The following is a 16164-nucleotide window of genomic DNA, read 5'->3' on the forward strand; positions in this document are numbered from 1 at the left end:
GCACCCTGGGCGCGTTCCTGGGGGTCTGGATGTTCCGGTGACCCCCGCACAGTACACTACAATACAGTAGAGTACAGTAACTATAACAATAAATGTATAGTTGCGCACCGCTCAGTTCACGCAGGTGTGATTTTGGAGGGTTGATTAGTTTCTGTATAGCTAGAGAGGGGCATGTCCGTTTATGCAGTTGTGCGAGTGATTAGCAGGACCTCGTAGTCGATCCTGGCTGAAACGGGGAGCCAGTGCAGTGAGACTCTCATTAGGACCCTGGCAGCGCTGTTCTGGATTTATTGCAGCTTCTGAATATTTTTTGCCAGGAATCCCAATGAAGAGAGGGCGTTGCAGTATAGTCCAGTCTAGACAAGATAAAGGCATGGACGAGCTTCTCTGCATCTGACTGGGTTAGAAGGGGGCGGGACTTTGGAGATGTTTTTGAGATGATAGAACGCGGTTACTGGGGGTCCATGGCACAACATATATTTCAGATGCGGGTCCACGGCCAAATACTATATGCATTTGGAGGTCCTTGAGAGAACCACTGGTCATCAATGTAGGGTTTGGGGGACCACCAGGGGTCCTAGAAGAGTTCCAAAAATGGCTGATAGTTTACGAACCAAATGGACCCTTCCGGTAGTTGGGGTCCCCAAATAATTTAAAGGACCACTTCACCACTTTTCAACATCTCTTCATATAATTGGTCCTCAATAATGTTCATGATGTGGCGTAACCGTCTGGGCACCCGACTGGTAATCCAGTCGCAGTGTGCCGCGGGTTCGACTCCCGAGCCCGACACGGCCTTTACTGCATGTCTTCCCCCATTTCTCTCCCGTTTCCTGTCAGCCTACTGTCTGTCCCTTCAAAAACCAATAAAAGGCGTAAGCCGCAAAAAATATCTTTAAAAAAATAATAATAATAATGTTCATGATAAAACACCACCATTTTTTCCTACTCAGTCTGTGTCTCATATGAGGGCTTTGGGCAGTTTGGACACCCGTCCACCAGTGACATCATCATTAGGCAGATTTTTTTTTAAACAAGATTTGTTTTAAAATATATTTAGATTTTTATTATCGTGAGAACGATGGCTTCAACCTTTGCATTGCAACTTTTCAGGAAAAGAAAGCCTGCCGTTTCTATTAGCTTGGATTCACCATCGATGATGTCACTGTCCGATTTAAATGTAACTAAATTGAGCGTTTTACCATAATGGCATACCAGATATTAATATATATATATATCCGTGGCCTAATGTCATGCATCATGCATAATGTCAACCTTCCACAGTGAAAAAGGTAGCTGAACTATATATAACGTTCCTAATGGCACTGTTAATGAGGTAATTAATAATTTCATAGGCCATTCAATCACCAGTGGAGGAAAGTAACATTTACCGGTACTTAAGTACAACCTCACAATGCGAGATGCCATGCAACGCATTGTGAGCTTGCAGATCTGCTATTTTCAAAATATTTTTTTATAGAAGGCCTACGTTTGAAAACTTGTGTGAATACCTACGGACGGCTGCAATTCAAAACTGGCCCCAGTAAAATCTGAATTGACTGTATGTTTCTTTTCCCTTTTTACCTCCTTTATGATGAATTCCTGTTCTGTTCTTTGGCTATTTAGAAGTGTCTATTTGTACGTCTCTAAATGTTTTGATGAATTGAACAAGGTGGACCCTCTTGTAAACAAGTGTAATGCTTTATTGGGTCGTCCACACTCATATTTCAATCAATCTATCAATGTACAATGAGTACATTCTACTTTTCGTACTTCAAGTACTTTTGTACTTTTAATCAAGTAAATTTGAATTGTGGCATCTTACTTGTATTAAACAAGAGCGCGCTGCCCACAGCAGGGCGCTGCGCAGGGCGGGGGGGGGGTGCGGGCAGCCCGTCAACTCAGAACACAATGGAGTTGGCAATATTTAACATTTGCAGCCGCAGTTGGCCAGCAGAACACAGCACCGCAGCGGGCCAGGCCGGCCGGCCAGAAGAACACAGCACAGCAGCGGGCCAGGCCGGCCGGCCAGAAGAACACAGCACATTAGGCATAACATTTGCAGCAGCAGTTCAGTTATTGGCACAGCAGCGGCCCAGCTGTCAGAACACAATAGAATACAGTATGGCATCAGCGTTATAGGCCTATTCTATTGTGCCGGGCAGGCCATGGCCCGGTCGTCATAACACAATGGAATAGGCCTACAGCAGTGGTTCTCCACCAGGGGTCAGAGGACCACCAGTCGTCCTTGAGAGTGAAACAGTGTCTTCTAAATCCCAGTTTTCTGAAAAACCTCATGTTTCTATGTCAGTGGTTCTCAATATTTCATGTCAAGGACCCCAAAAATTATGTAATTGGCCACCGACCCCCATCTGAAAATATGTTGTCCCAGGTACCCCCAGAAGCAAAAAAAACGTTGGCTCTGAAAGAATATATATTCAAAGATTTGCACTACATTTTCACGATTTTTCAAAAATAGCAGACCTACACGCTTGTCGCGCGGCACTCAGTGCCGCGCTATGAGCTTGTAGATCTGCTATTTTTCAATAGCTAAAGAATAACATAATGCTTAAAACACCAAAAGGGGTTCCCGTCATGAATGGGTCAAGTTAATTTACAAGAAGTCTACACAATTAGATAATGTAGATTCTACATTCTCCAATTGCCCTATTGTAGTCTACCAACATCAATACAGTATGGAAATGTGGACATTATTCTTTAGTTCTGGGTCTGCAAGGCTAAATGTCATCATAAATGATGTGGTCTCTGGGGCTAGAATGCAGAATAGGCTACATATAATGGGTTGATATGAAAAGGGTTGAAAACCACCGACATGCTACAGCAGTGGTTCCCAAAGTGGGGTCCGGGGACCCCCAGGGGTCCCTGAGGCAGTTCCAGGGGGTCCCCAGCTAAATGATAGTTTGGAACCAAATGGACCATTACAGTTCTGTAACTCAGAGATTTTACAATATAAATTGGGGGTCCCAGAGATAGAAATGCCACTAAATGGGGGTCCGTAGCCTATAATGCATGTCAAACTGGGGGTCCTTGAAATTGAACAGGTTGAGAATAACTTCTAGAGCCGTAAAAATCTTCTCTTATGGGGGTCCCTGGCATATTAGTTTAAAATGGGGGTCCGCAGGCTAATTAGTAATTAGTGTCAATTTGGGGGTCCTTGACAATTGACATGGGGGTCCTCAGTAGGCACATTGACTTGGCCGGCCCCAACACAACACAATAGGCTACAGTGAATGCTATTACCTGCGTTGTTGTCCTCATGGCTCTTCCTCCTCCTCCTGAGTCCTGCCTGGTCCACTCACAGTCTCACACTCACACAACTCGACAACCTCAGCGCTACTTACTTAATTATGTAGTATCTGTTCTGTACTAACTACTCTTTATTATTATTTTTTTGGGCACACCAAAGAAATAAACAAACAACGTGGCACTACTGGAGCACAGTGTGTGTGTGACTGTGACAGGAGAGATTGTTGCGCTCCGCGCCCCCTATGCTCCGCGCGCGCAAAAGGTAAACCCGGAACAGAAGCCAGGTGGTCGACGGCAGAGGCTGATTAGTGACACAACAAAAAAAAGTAACTCAGAACTGTCAGAATATCTATTTCTTAAATATGCCTATTTTATTTTATTCCTCATCTGCAGTCGCCTTTTTATTTTATTTATATGAATAACGTGACAGGTTTTTTATTTTATTTATTTTCATCATTCCCTCGGAGGAGCAAGCAAGCCAATCCTTGACGTAGAAATAGCCTACTATTTATACACATTTCACTATTATTGCAGTAGGAGCTAGTATTGATACTTTTACTCAAGTACAAAATGTGAGTGCCAAATGTGAGTGCCACACCAAGTACGGCTATTTAGCTCCTGCCATTGCAGCACCCCGGCCACCATCCATGCAGTCAGTGCCATCATGACATTAATCACATAATATTATTTCATAACGCTACTGCTGCACAACAATGTGCTCATGATCAAAGTGAGTGACGCGCCACTCGGAACGGGACACGCCGATGCGGTGTTGCACCGACAAGGGTAACCTGTGGAGTTGTGTGACTCTGTGACTCCAATTCGCTGTGTAGGGGACGGTCGATCGGAGCAGCAGGCCAGTGCATGATGAAGAAATCCCATGCTCATTTAACTTCTCAAAACAGCGTGACCGTCTGCTTACATAATTCGTTGGGTCACAGTGTTCGGTGAAACGCCTGTCCAACTTCAGTGCTGCGCAGAGAGAGAGAGGCAATCTGGACTGGTCATTTTACTGCTGGCTGCATGGCAGCCCGGGTGTTTCTTTAAGCGCACCGTTATGAATCTATATCATAGGTTATCTATCTAAGTTTGCAGGGTCGTCTGTTTTAAATGCACTCATTCTAGTGTCTGGAATCTGGATGATGAAGAGCCATAATCCTATATGGATATTAAAAAAAACGTTGCTATCTCGGGATGGGGACAGAGCGTATAACCTCTCGGGATTTCTGACTGACCGGATCATAGCGATGAGCAGGTAGGTCACAGGGCGGGTAGTGGGTAAACTATGCCCCTTGCCTCTGGAAGGGGGGCATCCCTAAACTTTAACATAATGTTATGAATGTCGTACGTGTTATATCTGATTGATTGATTTATGTATTAACAGTTTGCAGAATTACAGTACATTTCAAGTACAACTCAATGCAAAAGCTGTTAATAGACGACACCATAAAGCACTACACTTGTTTACAATCTTTATCTGAATTACTCTTAACAGGATATAGGTGCTACTGGCCACTTATAGGGACAGCTGGGCATGTTGATGTAAAATTGGCTATTTTATACAACATGTTAAAAAATAAAATATTTGAAAAACCGTCATAAATAATAAATAACATAAATAAAGTAAAGTACATGGTTTAGATTAGAACATGCTTAAACAGCTCAACAATTAAGGTCTAATATTTCTACAATTGCTACAAATATTGGTACAAAACTTGTAGCCTATTTTCAATAAGCAAGAATGAAGGACACATTTATAGGTCTGATAAGGATCTTAATGCTTACTGTAATGCCTACATATTGGTGTGAATCAATAAATCAATCAACGTTGTCGTTGATTGATTCAATGGTGAACAAAGTTTATACTCAAGTGAAAATCGTTTCCAAGTTTTCAAAAGTAAAACAATAATGTTGAACTTGATATGGCACACTATCAAGACATTTTAAATGTGGCACTTCATGCCAAAAAGGTTGCCAACTCCTGGTCTACTTTATTCCTTCCTAGTCAAAAGAACAATATATGTATATGCTTTGTAGGGGTGGGACGATATGGGTTCCCCACGATACGATATATATCGCGATATTAGGCCCTCGATAACGATAATATCACGATATTCGATATATTGCGATATATCGATATATTGTATGAAATTTCATCAACGATATATCACGATATCTGCAACTACAAAATACTTGGAACTGAAAAAATGCAGCATTTTGTATTCCCACAAAGCTGTTTGGAGACTTTGGACAAATCACCATCCAGTAATTCAGTACTTCTGGTTGCTGTGGAATCTGAGTGGGATTTGCTTTATTTTAGCTGTCATTTCCTCCTTTTCTAAACATGTTGTTCATCACTTAATTATGAACAACATTTAAAAATTCTAAAAAATATTGATTATTTATCGCGGGAGGACGTATCGATATATATCGCCATATCGATATTTCAGCACACCCCTAATGCTTTGTAGCTAATAGCCGAGTGAAAGTTGTGCTTGCTAATAAAACAAACTCCATATGTATAGGCTACCTAAATACTGTACACAAGCAAGTACTTAGTCATGCACTGCCCCACTACTTCTGCAGCATATAAAACAGTAAAACAAGACAAATTGTATTTTTGTTGGCCATAAATCAGTTTTAAAAGTTCACCCCCTGCATGTTAAACAGTGCTTTGGTGATGTCAGTGGGCGTATTGGTTCTGACAGAACTGAATGTATACCAGCTCTGCCACTATTTTAAAGTGAACATTTTTAACTCAAAACCTTGCTTTTCCCTGGAACAACATATTTTGATATGGGGGGGTATATTAAAAGCATGCAGGGTTGGATTTTCTGGGGGATATAGTGGGGGGGGATACATGCCTCATTTATTTTTAAGGGGCGCTAGCCCCTCCTATATACAGCTTTTGTCCCCACACGTCTCAAGATTTGCCATTGACAATGACAGGAGAAATTAGGTAAAATTCCGCCAAATATGACCTAAATTAAACATTAAACGCCATTGACAATGAAGGAAAAATCTACGTCATATGTAGACGAGCAAATCAGCTAACCAATCACAGGCAACAGGCATTCTGATTGGCCAGTATGAAATGATGCATGATGATGATGTACGATGATAAGAGCGCCGCTCACTTCACACAGGTGTGATTTTTAACACTGGTGGGCATGTGTTATCTCCACTTCTAGGTCAGACTGAATTAAACACACGGTTTTCCTTTTGGGGAAATGTAAACTGTCTGATACTGTCTGAAAGACGGAAACAAGAGACAAATCTGTCTGAAGCTCTTCTCTGTCTATGTATTTCTTTTTTTGTCTTGACTTGTTATATTATGTCGTGTAGCACTTTGAGATTTGTGTCAAATATAAAGTGCATTACAAATAAAATCTATTATTACTTATCTTGCATAGAAAGCATATAGAACTAGCTTGAGTAATAAATAAAGGGGGAAAAAAACAATTGATATCCCTATCCATACCTGTCTAACTACTTCAGAAAGTGAGTGACACCCACAGTCACAACACCAGAGGAGCAACTACGATCTAGTTAGTACCACCCAGCATTTAGCACGACCATGGGAAAATGGTAATGCCACTACTCTGCCACCATAACGTGGAATTCCCTGACATCATTAACCCATTTAGAGGACGATTCTACAAATGTCTTCTAAATCCTGACAGTTTCTGAAAAACCCATGTTTCTATGTCAGCGATGCTCAAACTATTTCATGTCAAAGACTCCAAGAATTATATGTAATTGGCCGCCGAACACCATCTCAAAATATGTTGTTCCAGGGACCCCCCAGAAGCAAATATTTGAGTTTAAAACGTTCGCTCTGAAAGAATATACAGTATATTCAAAAATATCTACGCAGATCTACAAGCTCGTAGCGCAGAACTCGGTGCCGCGCTATGATCTTGTAGATGTGCTATTTTTCAATAGCTAAAGTATAACACAAAACACCAAAAGGGGTTCCCGCCCAAAATGGGTTTTAAAGGATGTGAATCACTGGTTTCTTTCAAAACTGTCCTGAAAGAACAAACAAAGCACCTGTGAGAAAACTACAAGTAGAGATAGATATTGAATGCCATTGAAATGAGGGGTCATGAATTGCAGCCATTTCTATTTTTCTCCTATGTGTAGGTATAGGACATAGGGCCATATTTTCAATGAATTGAGTATGAATGAAGGACCCCAATGGAAACAAGCCAATATGCTTTATTACGTTTTAAATCCTCTTAGCAGACCTTGTATTGAACTGTCCTGTGCTTTTTTTCTGACTGTTACATTCAATCAATCAATTGAAACAAGTGCTGTCCTTTTAGCCCAAATTACAAATGTGTGGTCTCTCAAGGCTGTACAGAGCCAAGTAGAACAGCTCAGTAAATCAGCATCATTTGCCATTTCATGAAGTTATGCATAACATAAACAATGTGTACGAATTTACTCGCGCAGTGATTAATAGTCTAACTGTAATTTAGCTTTCAGGCTGAGACGTATTGTGCCATTGTTGTCGTCTAGTTTCCCCTCAGCTGTTACTTATACAGTGAAACCTTAATTAGATGTCTCTTTCTATTTGTCTAGAAGCTCTAGCTGCAAATAGACGCTCCCCTAGAATGGAAGTGAATGGGATGTTCAGTGGAGTAATAGAGACCCCGAGTCCCCTACAGCGAGTTTGGGAAAGTAAACATAAAAGTGTGTTCAGCTATCTTACAATGAATGCACCACGTCTCTGTGTGTATTATGTATGTACTGTACATGTGTACCGCTGTTATCCACGTAACTCGAAAACCGTTCGCCCCATCGCCACATGCATTCCACACCACCACAGGGAGTGCTGGTTTTGTCTGTCTCTCTGCCCATGGGCTCTGGACAGGACCCAAATTAGCCAATTGATCACACCTGTCCAGCCAATGTCCAGGCATTGCCATGAGCCAAGAGATTGGATGGCAACCCCAGCCTTATTCCCCACATCTGCCATTAGCCAAAATAGAGAGCTTAAGTGGTTAATGTATGTTTAGTAATAAAAGTCTAAAAAGTAAAGTAAAAAAACAGTGTAAAAAAAAAAAAAAGTACAGTACTTGAGTAAAGGTGCTCTACAAATAAAATGTACTTACAGTACTTACATTACAGATATATAAACCTATTGCTTCAAGCCCCCTTGTTCTCCAGCATCTAAAGTAGCCTTCCAGCAAGGTGCCCACATGGCAGAAGGATATAGATAAATGATTAAAGGGTAAGACCACTTTTTTAGAGGTTTGGGTTGTTTTCTTACCTTATTATGGTCAAACTAGTCCAGTCCAGGAGTTATTTCGCTCCATAGTGCAGTTTTACAGAAAATAGCGTTATAAAAATACCAGCCCATTGACTTACATTGTACACTGAAACAGCTCTCAAAATCACTCTTTTAGTTCGTAAACAAACACAAACAAAGTTGTTTCAGACAATATAGAGCAACACCAAACCTCATGTGGTTTTTTTTTTTCATAAAAATGTTAACTTCCTGTTGATTTTACTATATGAAGATCTGGATCCGGATCCATGGATCCAGTCCGGGTTTTCTTCTGAATAAAAATGGACAAATCAACAGGAAGTTAACATTTTTATGAAAAAAAAAAACCACATGAGGTTTGGTGTTGCTCTATATTGTCTGAAACAACTTTGTTTGTGTTTGTTTACGAACTAAAAGAGTGATTTTGAGAGCTGTTTCAGTGTACAATGTAAGTCAATGGGCTGGTATTTTTATAACGCTATTTTCTGTAAAACTGCACTATGGAGCGAAATAACTCCTGGACTGGACTAGTTTGACCATAATAAGGTAAGAAAACAACCCAAACCTCTAAAAAAGTGGTCTTACCCTTTAATGTCTTCTTGTGAGCGAATAACTAATGATGTCAGAAAGGTCTGTCTGTGGCAGGCTGTGTGGAGCTTCAAGGGGAATAGAAAGAGACAGGAACTGCCTTGATTGGGTCGACAAGTTGCACCTGTTTCCGACTAATTAACTTAGGAAAAGGTTTTCAACCCTTTTCACATCAAGGTCCATTATTTATTCTTCATTTGAGCCACGGACCATCTGATGAGATTTAGCCGCTCAGACTCAAAACGTAGAATATGTTGTTGTCGTTGGATAAGATCCATCCATGCTGTATTGATGTTGGTACCATAGGAGAGATAACACGCAAATGTTGATCAAAATAACAATACTTCTACATTCTCAAATGTTTGTAGACTTCTCGTACAGTATACTGCTCTATGTCAAAAAAGAATTGAACCAAACCAACTGGTTGAGAACCACTGATCTAATGCCCTATATCTTGCGCCACCCCTTACCCCTTATCCCTAAACTTATTTGCCATTTTTTTACTATTTTAAAACATTTTTAAATATTACAAATAGCCGATCTACAAGCTAACAACGTGTCGATGTAGATAGCTAGTTGAACTATTTTTGAATGTTTTAAAATAGTAAAAAATGGCAAATAAGTGTAGGGATAAGGGGTGGCGCAAGATGGAGCCCTATGCGTCACTGCATGTTTCATCTATTAGTTTTCTGAAATAAATATTTTCACGATTTTTCAAAAATAGCAGACCTACAAGCTCGTAGCGCGCCACTCGGTGGCGCGCTATGAGCTTGTAGATCTGCTATTTTTCAATAGCTAAATTATAACATAATGTTTAAAACACCAAAAGGGGTTCCCGCCCAAAATGGGTTAACCACATGAACCCTGGCTGGGCATTCTTATTTTGGGCATGTTATGGGCATGTTATAATTGTGACCTCGTCACAACATGTGAGCATCTTTTAAATGAGCTATTTTCGCTCTTATTCAGATACAGAAAGGAAAAGCTGCCGATACTTAAATTACACACTGGTATGGGATCTGCACTCAGTATTGACCGAAGTCATGGGTATCAGAATGGTATAGAGGGTAATGCGCATGCTTAAAGTGAATGGCACATCAAGTGGCAAATCGAGTGGCAAAGCAACAGGCAAAGTGAGTTTAACATTGTTTAACGTTGTTTAATGCAATCAGATAGGACTTTTCTGTTTGGATGCATGGGTTGTCAACGCCAGAAAGTAGTTTTTTGCCAGTCAGTAGGCATTCCTGCATAACTTCCGGGTTTGATGATGGTGTCATAACTGGTATCGGCGCATGTCTATAATTCATCATGACGAAAATAATAAGCAACGGTGCTGACATTGTCCTCGTGTTAGGCTCTTGTGTTACCTTAATCACAATAATGTCACTTCTTCATCAATGTGCGCATATAAAAGCAGTGCACCACAGGCTGAAGGTAAACAAGACAATGTGATGCCAACTTTTTATTGTAGTCTAGCATGATTTCTTATCTCTCTCCCTCTCTCTCTCTCTCAATCTATCTTTCCTTCTCTCTCCCACCCAGGGGATGCTGACATAATTGGGAATACCATGCTATGCCCTCTCCTCTGGATATGTTGTCCAAAAATAGCCCTCCCCTCTCACTCTTGCTGGATTACTTCTACAATGGGCTGCGAGCCTGCGGGTGTGCTCAGCTGTCCGCGCCTGTCAGTGTAAAACGACTGAAGCTTATTTGCAAGCATGTACTTTGATGGCCTGGGAAAACATTTCCTCCCCCCGGTTTAGTCACCCTCAATCTCCCCCCCCCCCCCCCCCCCATGTGTACTGTGGTGCCAGTCACTGCCGAATGCGACTGTCAGTCTCGGGGAGGACGTAGATGAGGAGTGGTTCTCAAACAACATTTTCATGTCGAGGAAATGTTTCTTGTCCCAGGGACCATCACAAGTATGTAGCATGTAATTCTATAACTATCTGTACTAGGGATGTCCCGATCACGTACTTTTGCTCCCGATACAATTCCGATCATTTGATTTTTGAGTATCTGACGATACCGATTTTTCACAATCTGATATACCGGTATATTTTTTTATAGAACACTTATGCCATATCACAATGGTACAATATCCAAAATCACATACAATATCCAGTCTAATATCATGATATGGATATAATATTAATACCAGAGATGTCCCGATCACGTTTTTTTTCTCTCGATCCGATTCCGATTATTTGAAAATGACATGACCGGCCCCACTTTCCGATCACGTGTTCGGATCGGGACAACCCTAAACTGTGTCGTAGGCGAGCACTGAGCAGAGAGTGAAACCTAAGATCTGAATAGTGATTCTCATACATTATCTCACACAATCTCTCATCAAACGCCTCACTTTGCTGGGGACCTCCCCCATCAACCCTCCCCCCTATGGGTTCCCAGATTGCCTGGACGTAACCAGACAAGAAGTATAGGTCGGGAGACTGGAGTAGCTTATTGTCGGTATCGGCAGTAACATGCGTGAGTCTGTCCCCGTTACAATGTCGCTAGACCCCTGGGAGATGGATTGCTGAGGTGGAGCGCCACACCGATCATCAGCTCCCCAGTACTTCCCGCACGACTTGCTGCACCCAAGCCGTGCTACTCATACGCTGAGTTGGCGGTGCCCGGGATCGAACCCATGAACTTGTGGTCGAAAGGCGAGAGCTCTACCAACTGAGCTACCCCACACACACACACACACACCCCACTAAAAATGAAACATTCGCTATTAAACGGCCAACACTAATGGGAGCTTCCCGGGGACTCTCAGGGCCACTCACTGCACCCGGTTCCCTAACCACCTTCTCCGCGGAAGGAGCAGCACTGTGTCTCCTCCTCCTCCTGTCGGTGGCGACGATGACGACGTGGACCCTCGACGCCTATGCGTCGGCGACGTGCCCCAAGAGCTGCCACTGTTCGGGGGGCGGCGGGGGCGCGCCCGTGGTGCAGTGCACGTCCCGCGACCTGGAGCACATCCCGGCCGGCCTGCCGCGCGACACGGCCGTGCTGCTGCTCTCCTCCAACCGCATCCGCCACATCCCCGGCCACGCCTTCCGGGACCTGCCCCGCCTCCGTGAGCTCGACCTCTCCTACAACGCCATCGAGAGCGTGGAGGCCACGGCCTTCCAGGTAGGGGACGGGACCATATGAAAATGACTTAATTGTTTACATTAAAAAAATAAATTTTTATTTCATTTTTGGATGAAAGGCACAGGTACAGGCATACAAAGATAATGCACACAAAACATAATTCAAATTCTTTGCCAACTGCAATCAGTGGCTTGCCCATTTTTTTTTAAATCCTACCCCCTAACCCCAGTGCTGGGGTTAGGAAAAGAGAAAATAGAGAAAATATAGTAATGATTATAACAATTAAATACAACATAAAAATCGATCGAACAAATTGTAAATAAATAAAAAATTACTTAATTTTGATTATAACGATATTGTCGCGATAATAACAATATGCGTAAAACTTTAAATTACACGTTTTGTTAACTTGAAGCCCCAGCATCCCTATTCTGGGGGGGAACGTCTCGCCAAAAAATTGTTGTGAGCTTGTAGATCTGTTGTGTTTTTCCAAATCGATTTGTGTAGAGTGAACGTACCAAATGCATATAGAGGGTTCAAGTGGTACTTAATTTACAGCTCACCAAAAGCTAATTCCTAAGTGTACTTCGGGTCGGGAGGACAATTTCTCAATAAATTTAAATCTCCACGATACGATTATTGTGGATATTGTTATGGTCAACATGGTGCAGTGGTTTTCAACCAGTGGTAATGGTACCAACATCAATACAGAATGGAATTGTGGACAAAATCTTGTCCAACAACAACAAAATATTCGTTAGTTTTGGATCTGAGAGGCTAAATCTCATCAAATGGTGGTCTGTGGCTCAAATACCCAATAAATAATGGACCTTGATGTGAAAAGGCGTTGAAAACCACTGACATGGAGAACCAGATCAGGCTGATTATTATTACTATATCTCTGCTGTCGGGAGGAAACCTCATAACTCCAAAAACATTTTTTTTTTCATTTTTCAGGAAATGAAAAATATAAATTTTTACAGGAAATAAAGAAATATTTTATATTTATATGTATTATATATATTTTTAAAACAAAGCAATACAGCCTCATCATAGTTGGTGTTGTAACTTTATATATTGTCAATTACTTCCATGAGAGGGGGAGAGGTGGTGGAGTTAGTTGCTTTAGCAGACATTTTGAGGGTCCAATGGAGTTAAGAGGTTTTGTCCAAAGCACGTTTTACTACTTTCCATTGGTACAATATTTTCGAAACAACACACAGACGTAAAGGGTGTTCAATAGCACTGATTTATGCCAAACAAATCAAAAACCTCAAAAAGAGTTATGAGGTTTCCTCCCGACAGCAACGTTGTGTAATACTAACGGCTCCAGGGCCTCTCTAACCACCCCATTCGAATGGTATCATGTATTGAATCGGCGAAATCATCCGTTATCAGCACGTTTGAATGGTGCCAAAATGTCCATACTGGCATCCTCACTGTTCAGTATGTCATTATCTGCGATTGTAGCATTGTCATTATCACTGATGTCCTGACGTGAGGATGCCAGTATGGACATTTTGGCACCATTCAAACGTGCTGATAACGGATGATTTCGATGCAGAGATAACGGTCGAATCCGCTGCTCTAACTCTATACTCTACTCTGCAGGGCACGTCGGAGAAGCTGACCACACTGGATCTGTCCAACAACCGCCTGCGCCGCGTGCCCAAGGAGACCTTCTCGACGCTGCACGCCCGCATCCGCCTGTCCAACAACCCCTGGCACTGTGAATGCAGTCTGCAGGAGATGCTGCGGGAGCTCCGGCTGGACCCCGAGACGGTCAACCAGGTCAGCTGCTCCACCTCGGTGCAGGAGGAGTACGCCGGACAGCCCGTCATCCAGGTACAGTGGACCATGGTTATTATAGTCAACTAAAAAGGTAGGGTAGGTGGTTTTCTTTGGTTAAAATAAGTGTTTTTTTTACCGGGGAATTCTTCAAAATAAAGGCGCTAGAGTGCCAGCAGATATGGCACATTTTACTCTGAAAAGCCCCTCCCTGCCGCCCTGTAGACTCCTGTTCAGTAACAGGAGTCTCCAGCTTGGAGTGCCGTGATTTTTTTTACTTTTCCCAAATTTTCATGTGTTGGTCAACCCCTTGGTGTGGTTGTTATGTGCAATGATGTCTTCCCTTTGTATTTAGGGTTTCTTCCTGGAGGCTGAAACCTTGACAGTCAAACGTGCCAATGAAAAAACTGTAATATAGTGACATCACACTGACATCAGCCCCTCCCCTAATCCCTCCCTCTTTATCATACAACAACAGCTGTGGGTGTGGCTTCAGTTAGTGTGGATCACCACCCATCACCACCCACCAGGCAAACCAGGCATACTTAATGAACTGGTGGGCGTGCACACATAAATACTGTACACTTTTTTGAAAAAATGCTTCCTCCTTATATAACAATAAGAGCTGATGATCATGTTTTAGGGTGGAAAAAAATCATGGCAAGACCACTTTTGTAGAGGTTTGGGTTGTGTAGTTACCTTGCCATGATGTAACTCCAAATGTGGACAAGAAATCAAAAATAATTTCTCCAGTGATTAGAAATTGATAATTCAAAATATGCTCCTCATTGACTTACATTGTACGCTGAAACAGCTCTCAAAGTCACTCTTTTAGTACGTAAACAAACACAAACAAAGTTGTTTCAGACAATATGGAGCAACACCAAAACTCATGTGGTTTTATTTTTTCATAAAAATGTTAACTTCCTGTTGATTGTGTCCATTTTTATTCAGAAGAAAACCCGGACTGGATCCATGGATCCGGATCCAGATCTTCATATAGTAAAATCAACAGGAAGTTACCATTTTTATGAAGAAATAAAACCACATGAGTTTTGGTGTTGCTCTATATTGTCTGAAACAACTTTGTTTGTGTTTGTTTACGTACTAAAAGAGTGACTTTGAGAGCTGTTTCAGCATACAATGTAAGTCAATGAGGAGCATATTTTGAATTATCAATTTCTAATCACTGGAGAAATTATTTTTGATTTCTTGTCCACATTTGGAGTTACATCATGGCAAGGTAACTACACACCCAAACCTCTACAAAAGTGGTCTTACCCTTTAAACAGAAAAGGCTTTTTCAGGTTGAGATACTAATTTGTTTGGCTTTTTTGTTTGTATTAATAATCTAAACTTTGTTACTACAAAATGTATCAACAAAACAAACAGGACAAGGGTGCACATGTCACCAGTATTGATGAGGTGCTGCTGACCGTGGTAAATAAGTCTTAAAGTAAAGGAAAGGCTGCACACTCGTAGTCACGACGCAGGATTTATTTAAACCAACATTTCGACCTGGAAAGGTATTTTTGAGAGAATGAAAAAAATCACACCTGTGTGAACTGAACGGTGCAACTATACGTACTGTAGTACTCGTACTACTCGTACTGCACTGTACTACTCGTACTGTACTGTACACTGGCCTCTGCGTGCGTGCGTGCGTGCGTGCGTGCGTGCGTGCGTGCGTGCGTGCGTGCGTGCGTGCGTGCGTGCGTGCGACCTGAATCAGCACCATTCAACGTTGATTGGGCTGATTAGCATCTGCTGCATGACCCCATGCTCAGACATAGCGACATATAGACATACACCACAAAGTCACCCATAGGAGCGGCTGGCACCACTCAAAAACGACAAAACTGACCTAAACTATAAACCAAACCTAAACTAAAGTGTCTGTCCGTTCGTCCGTGCAGATCCTGGACGCAGGGATCAACCTGTGCAACTTCCACCAGAGGACGACCGACGTGGCCATGCTGGTGGCCATGTTCTGCTGGTTCTCCATGGTGATCGCCTACGTCATCTACTACGTCCGGCAGAACCAGGAGGACGCGCGCCGCCACATGGAGTACCTCAAGACGCTGCCCGACGCCACCCACATCGGGGGGAAGGACTATGACACCGCCAGCAGCAGTGTGGTCTAG

The 16164-nt window shown here is 42.3% G+C and overlaps 2 protein-coding genes across 3 annotated transcripts in view; one reads left to right on the forward strand and one right to left on the reverse strand.

Annotated features, from left to right (window-relative positions):
• LOC306917352 (fibronectin type III domain-containing protein 4-like) overlaps nucleotides 1-3422 on the reverse strand; it is a 145208-nt gene extending 141786 nt beyond the window's left edge. Inside the window, exon 1 of one of the 2 annotated variants that reach the window (XM_079495552.1) lies at nucleotides 3262-3422. The gene's annotated coding sequence lies outside the window, so the exon portion shown is untranslated. The remainder of the gene's footprint in view (nucleotides 1-3261) is intronic. The other variant, XM_079495547.1, reaches the window with a different exon arrangement.
• An 8576-nt stretch (nucleotides 3423-11998) lies between these two features.
• Nucleotides 11999-16164, forward strand: LOC306917227 (leucine-rich repeat-containing protein 3-like; the record flags this gene model as incomplete). The annotated part of the gene is made up of 3 exons (XM_079495360.1): nucleotides 11999-12271; nucleotides 13844-14077; nucleotides 15937-16164. 3 exons carry the CDS (start codon nucleotides 11999-12001, stop codon nucleotides 16162-16164), a joined length of 735 nt encoding a protein of 244 aa, XP_079351486.1.

This window comes from Electrona antarctica (assembly GCF_951216825.1).
Source record: "Electrona antarctica genome assembly, chromosome: 24".
Lineage (NCBI taxonomy): Eukaryota > Metazoa > Chordata > Actinopteri > Myctophiformes > Myctophidae > Electrona > Electrona antarctica.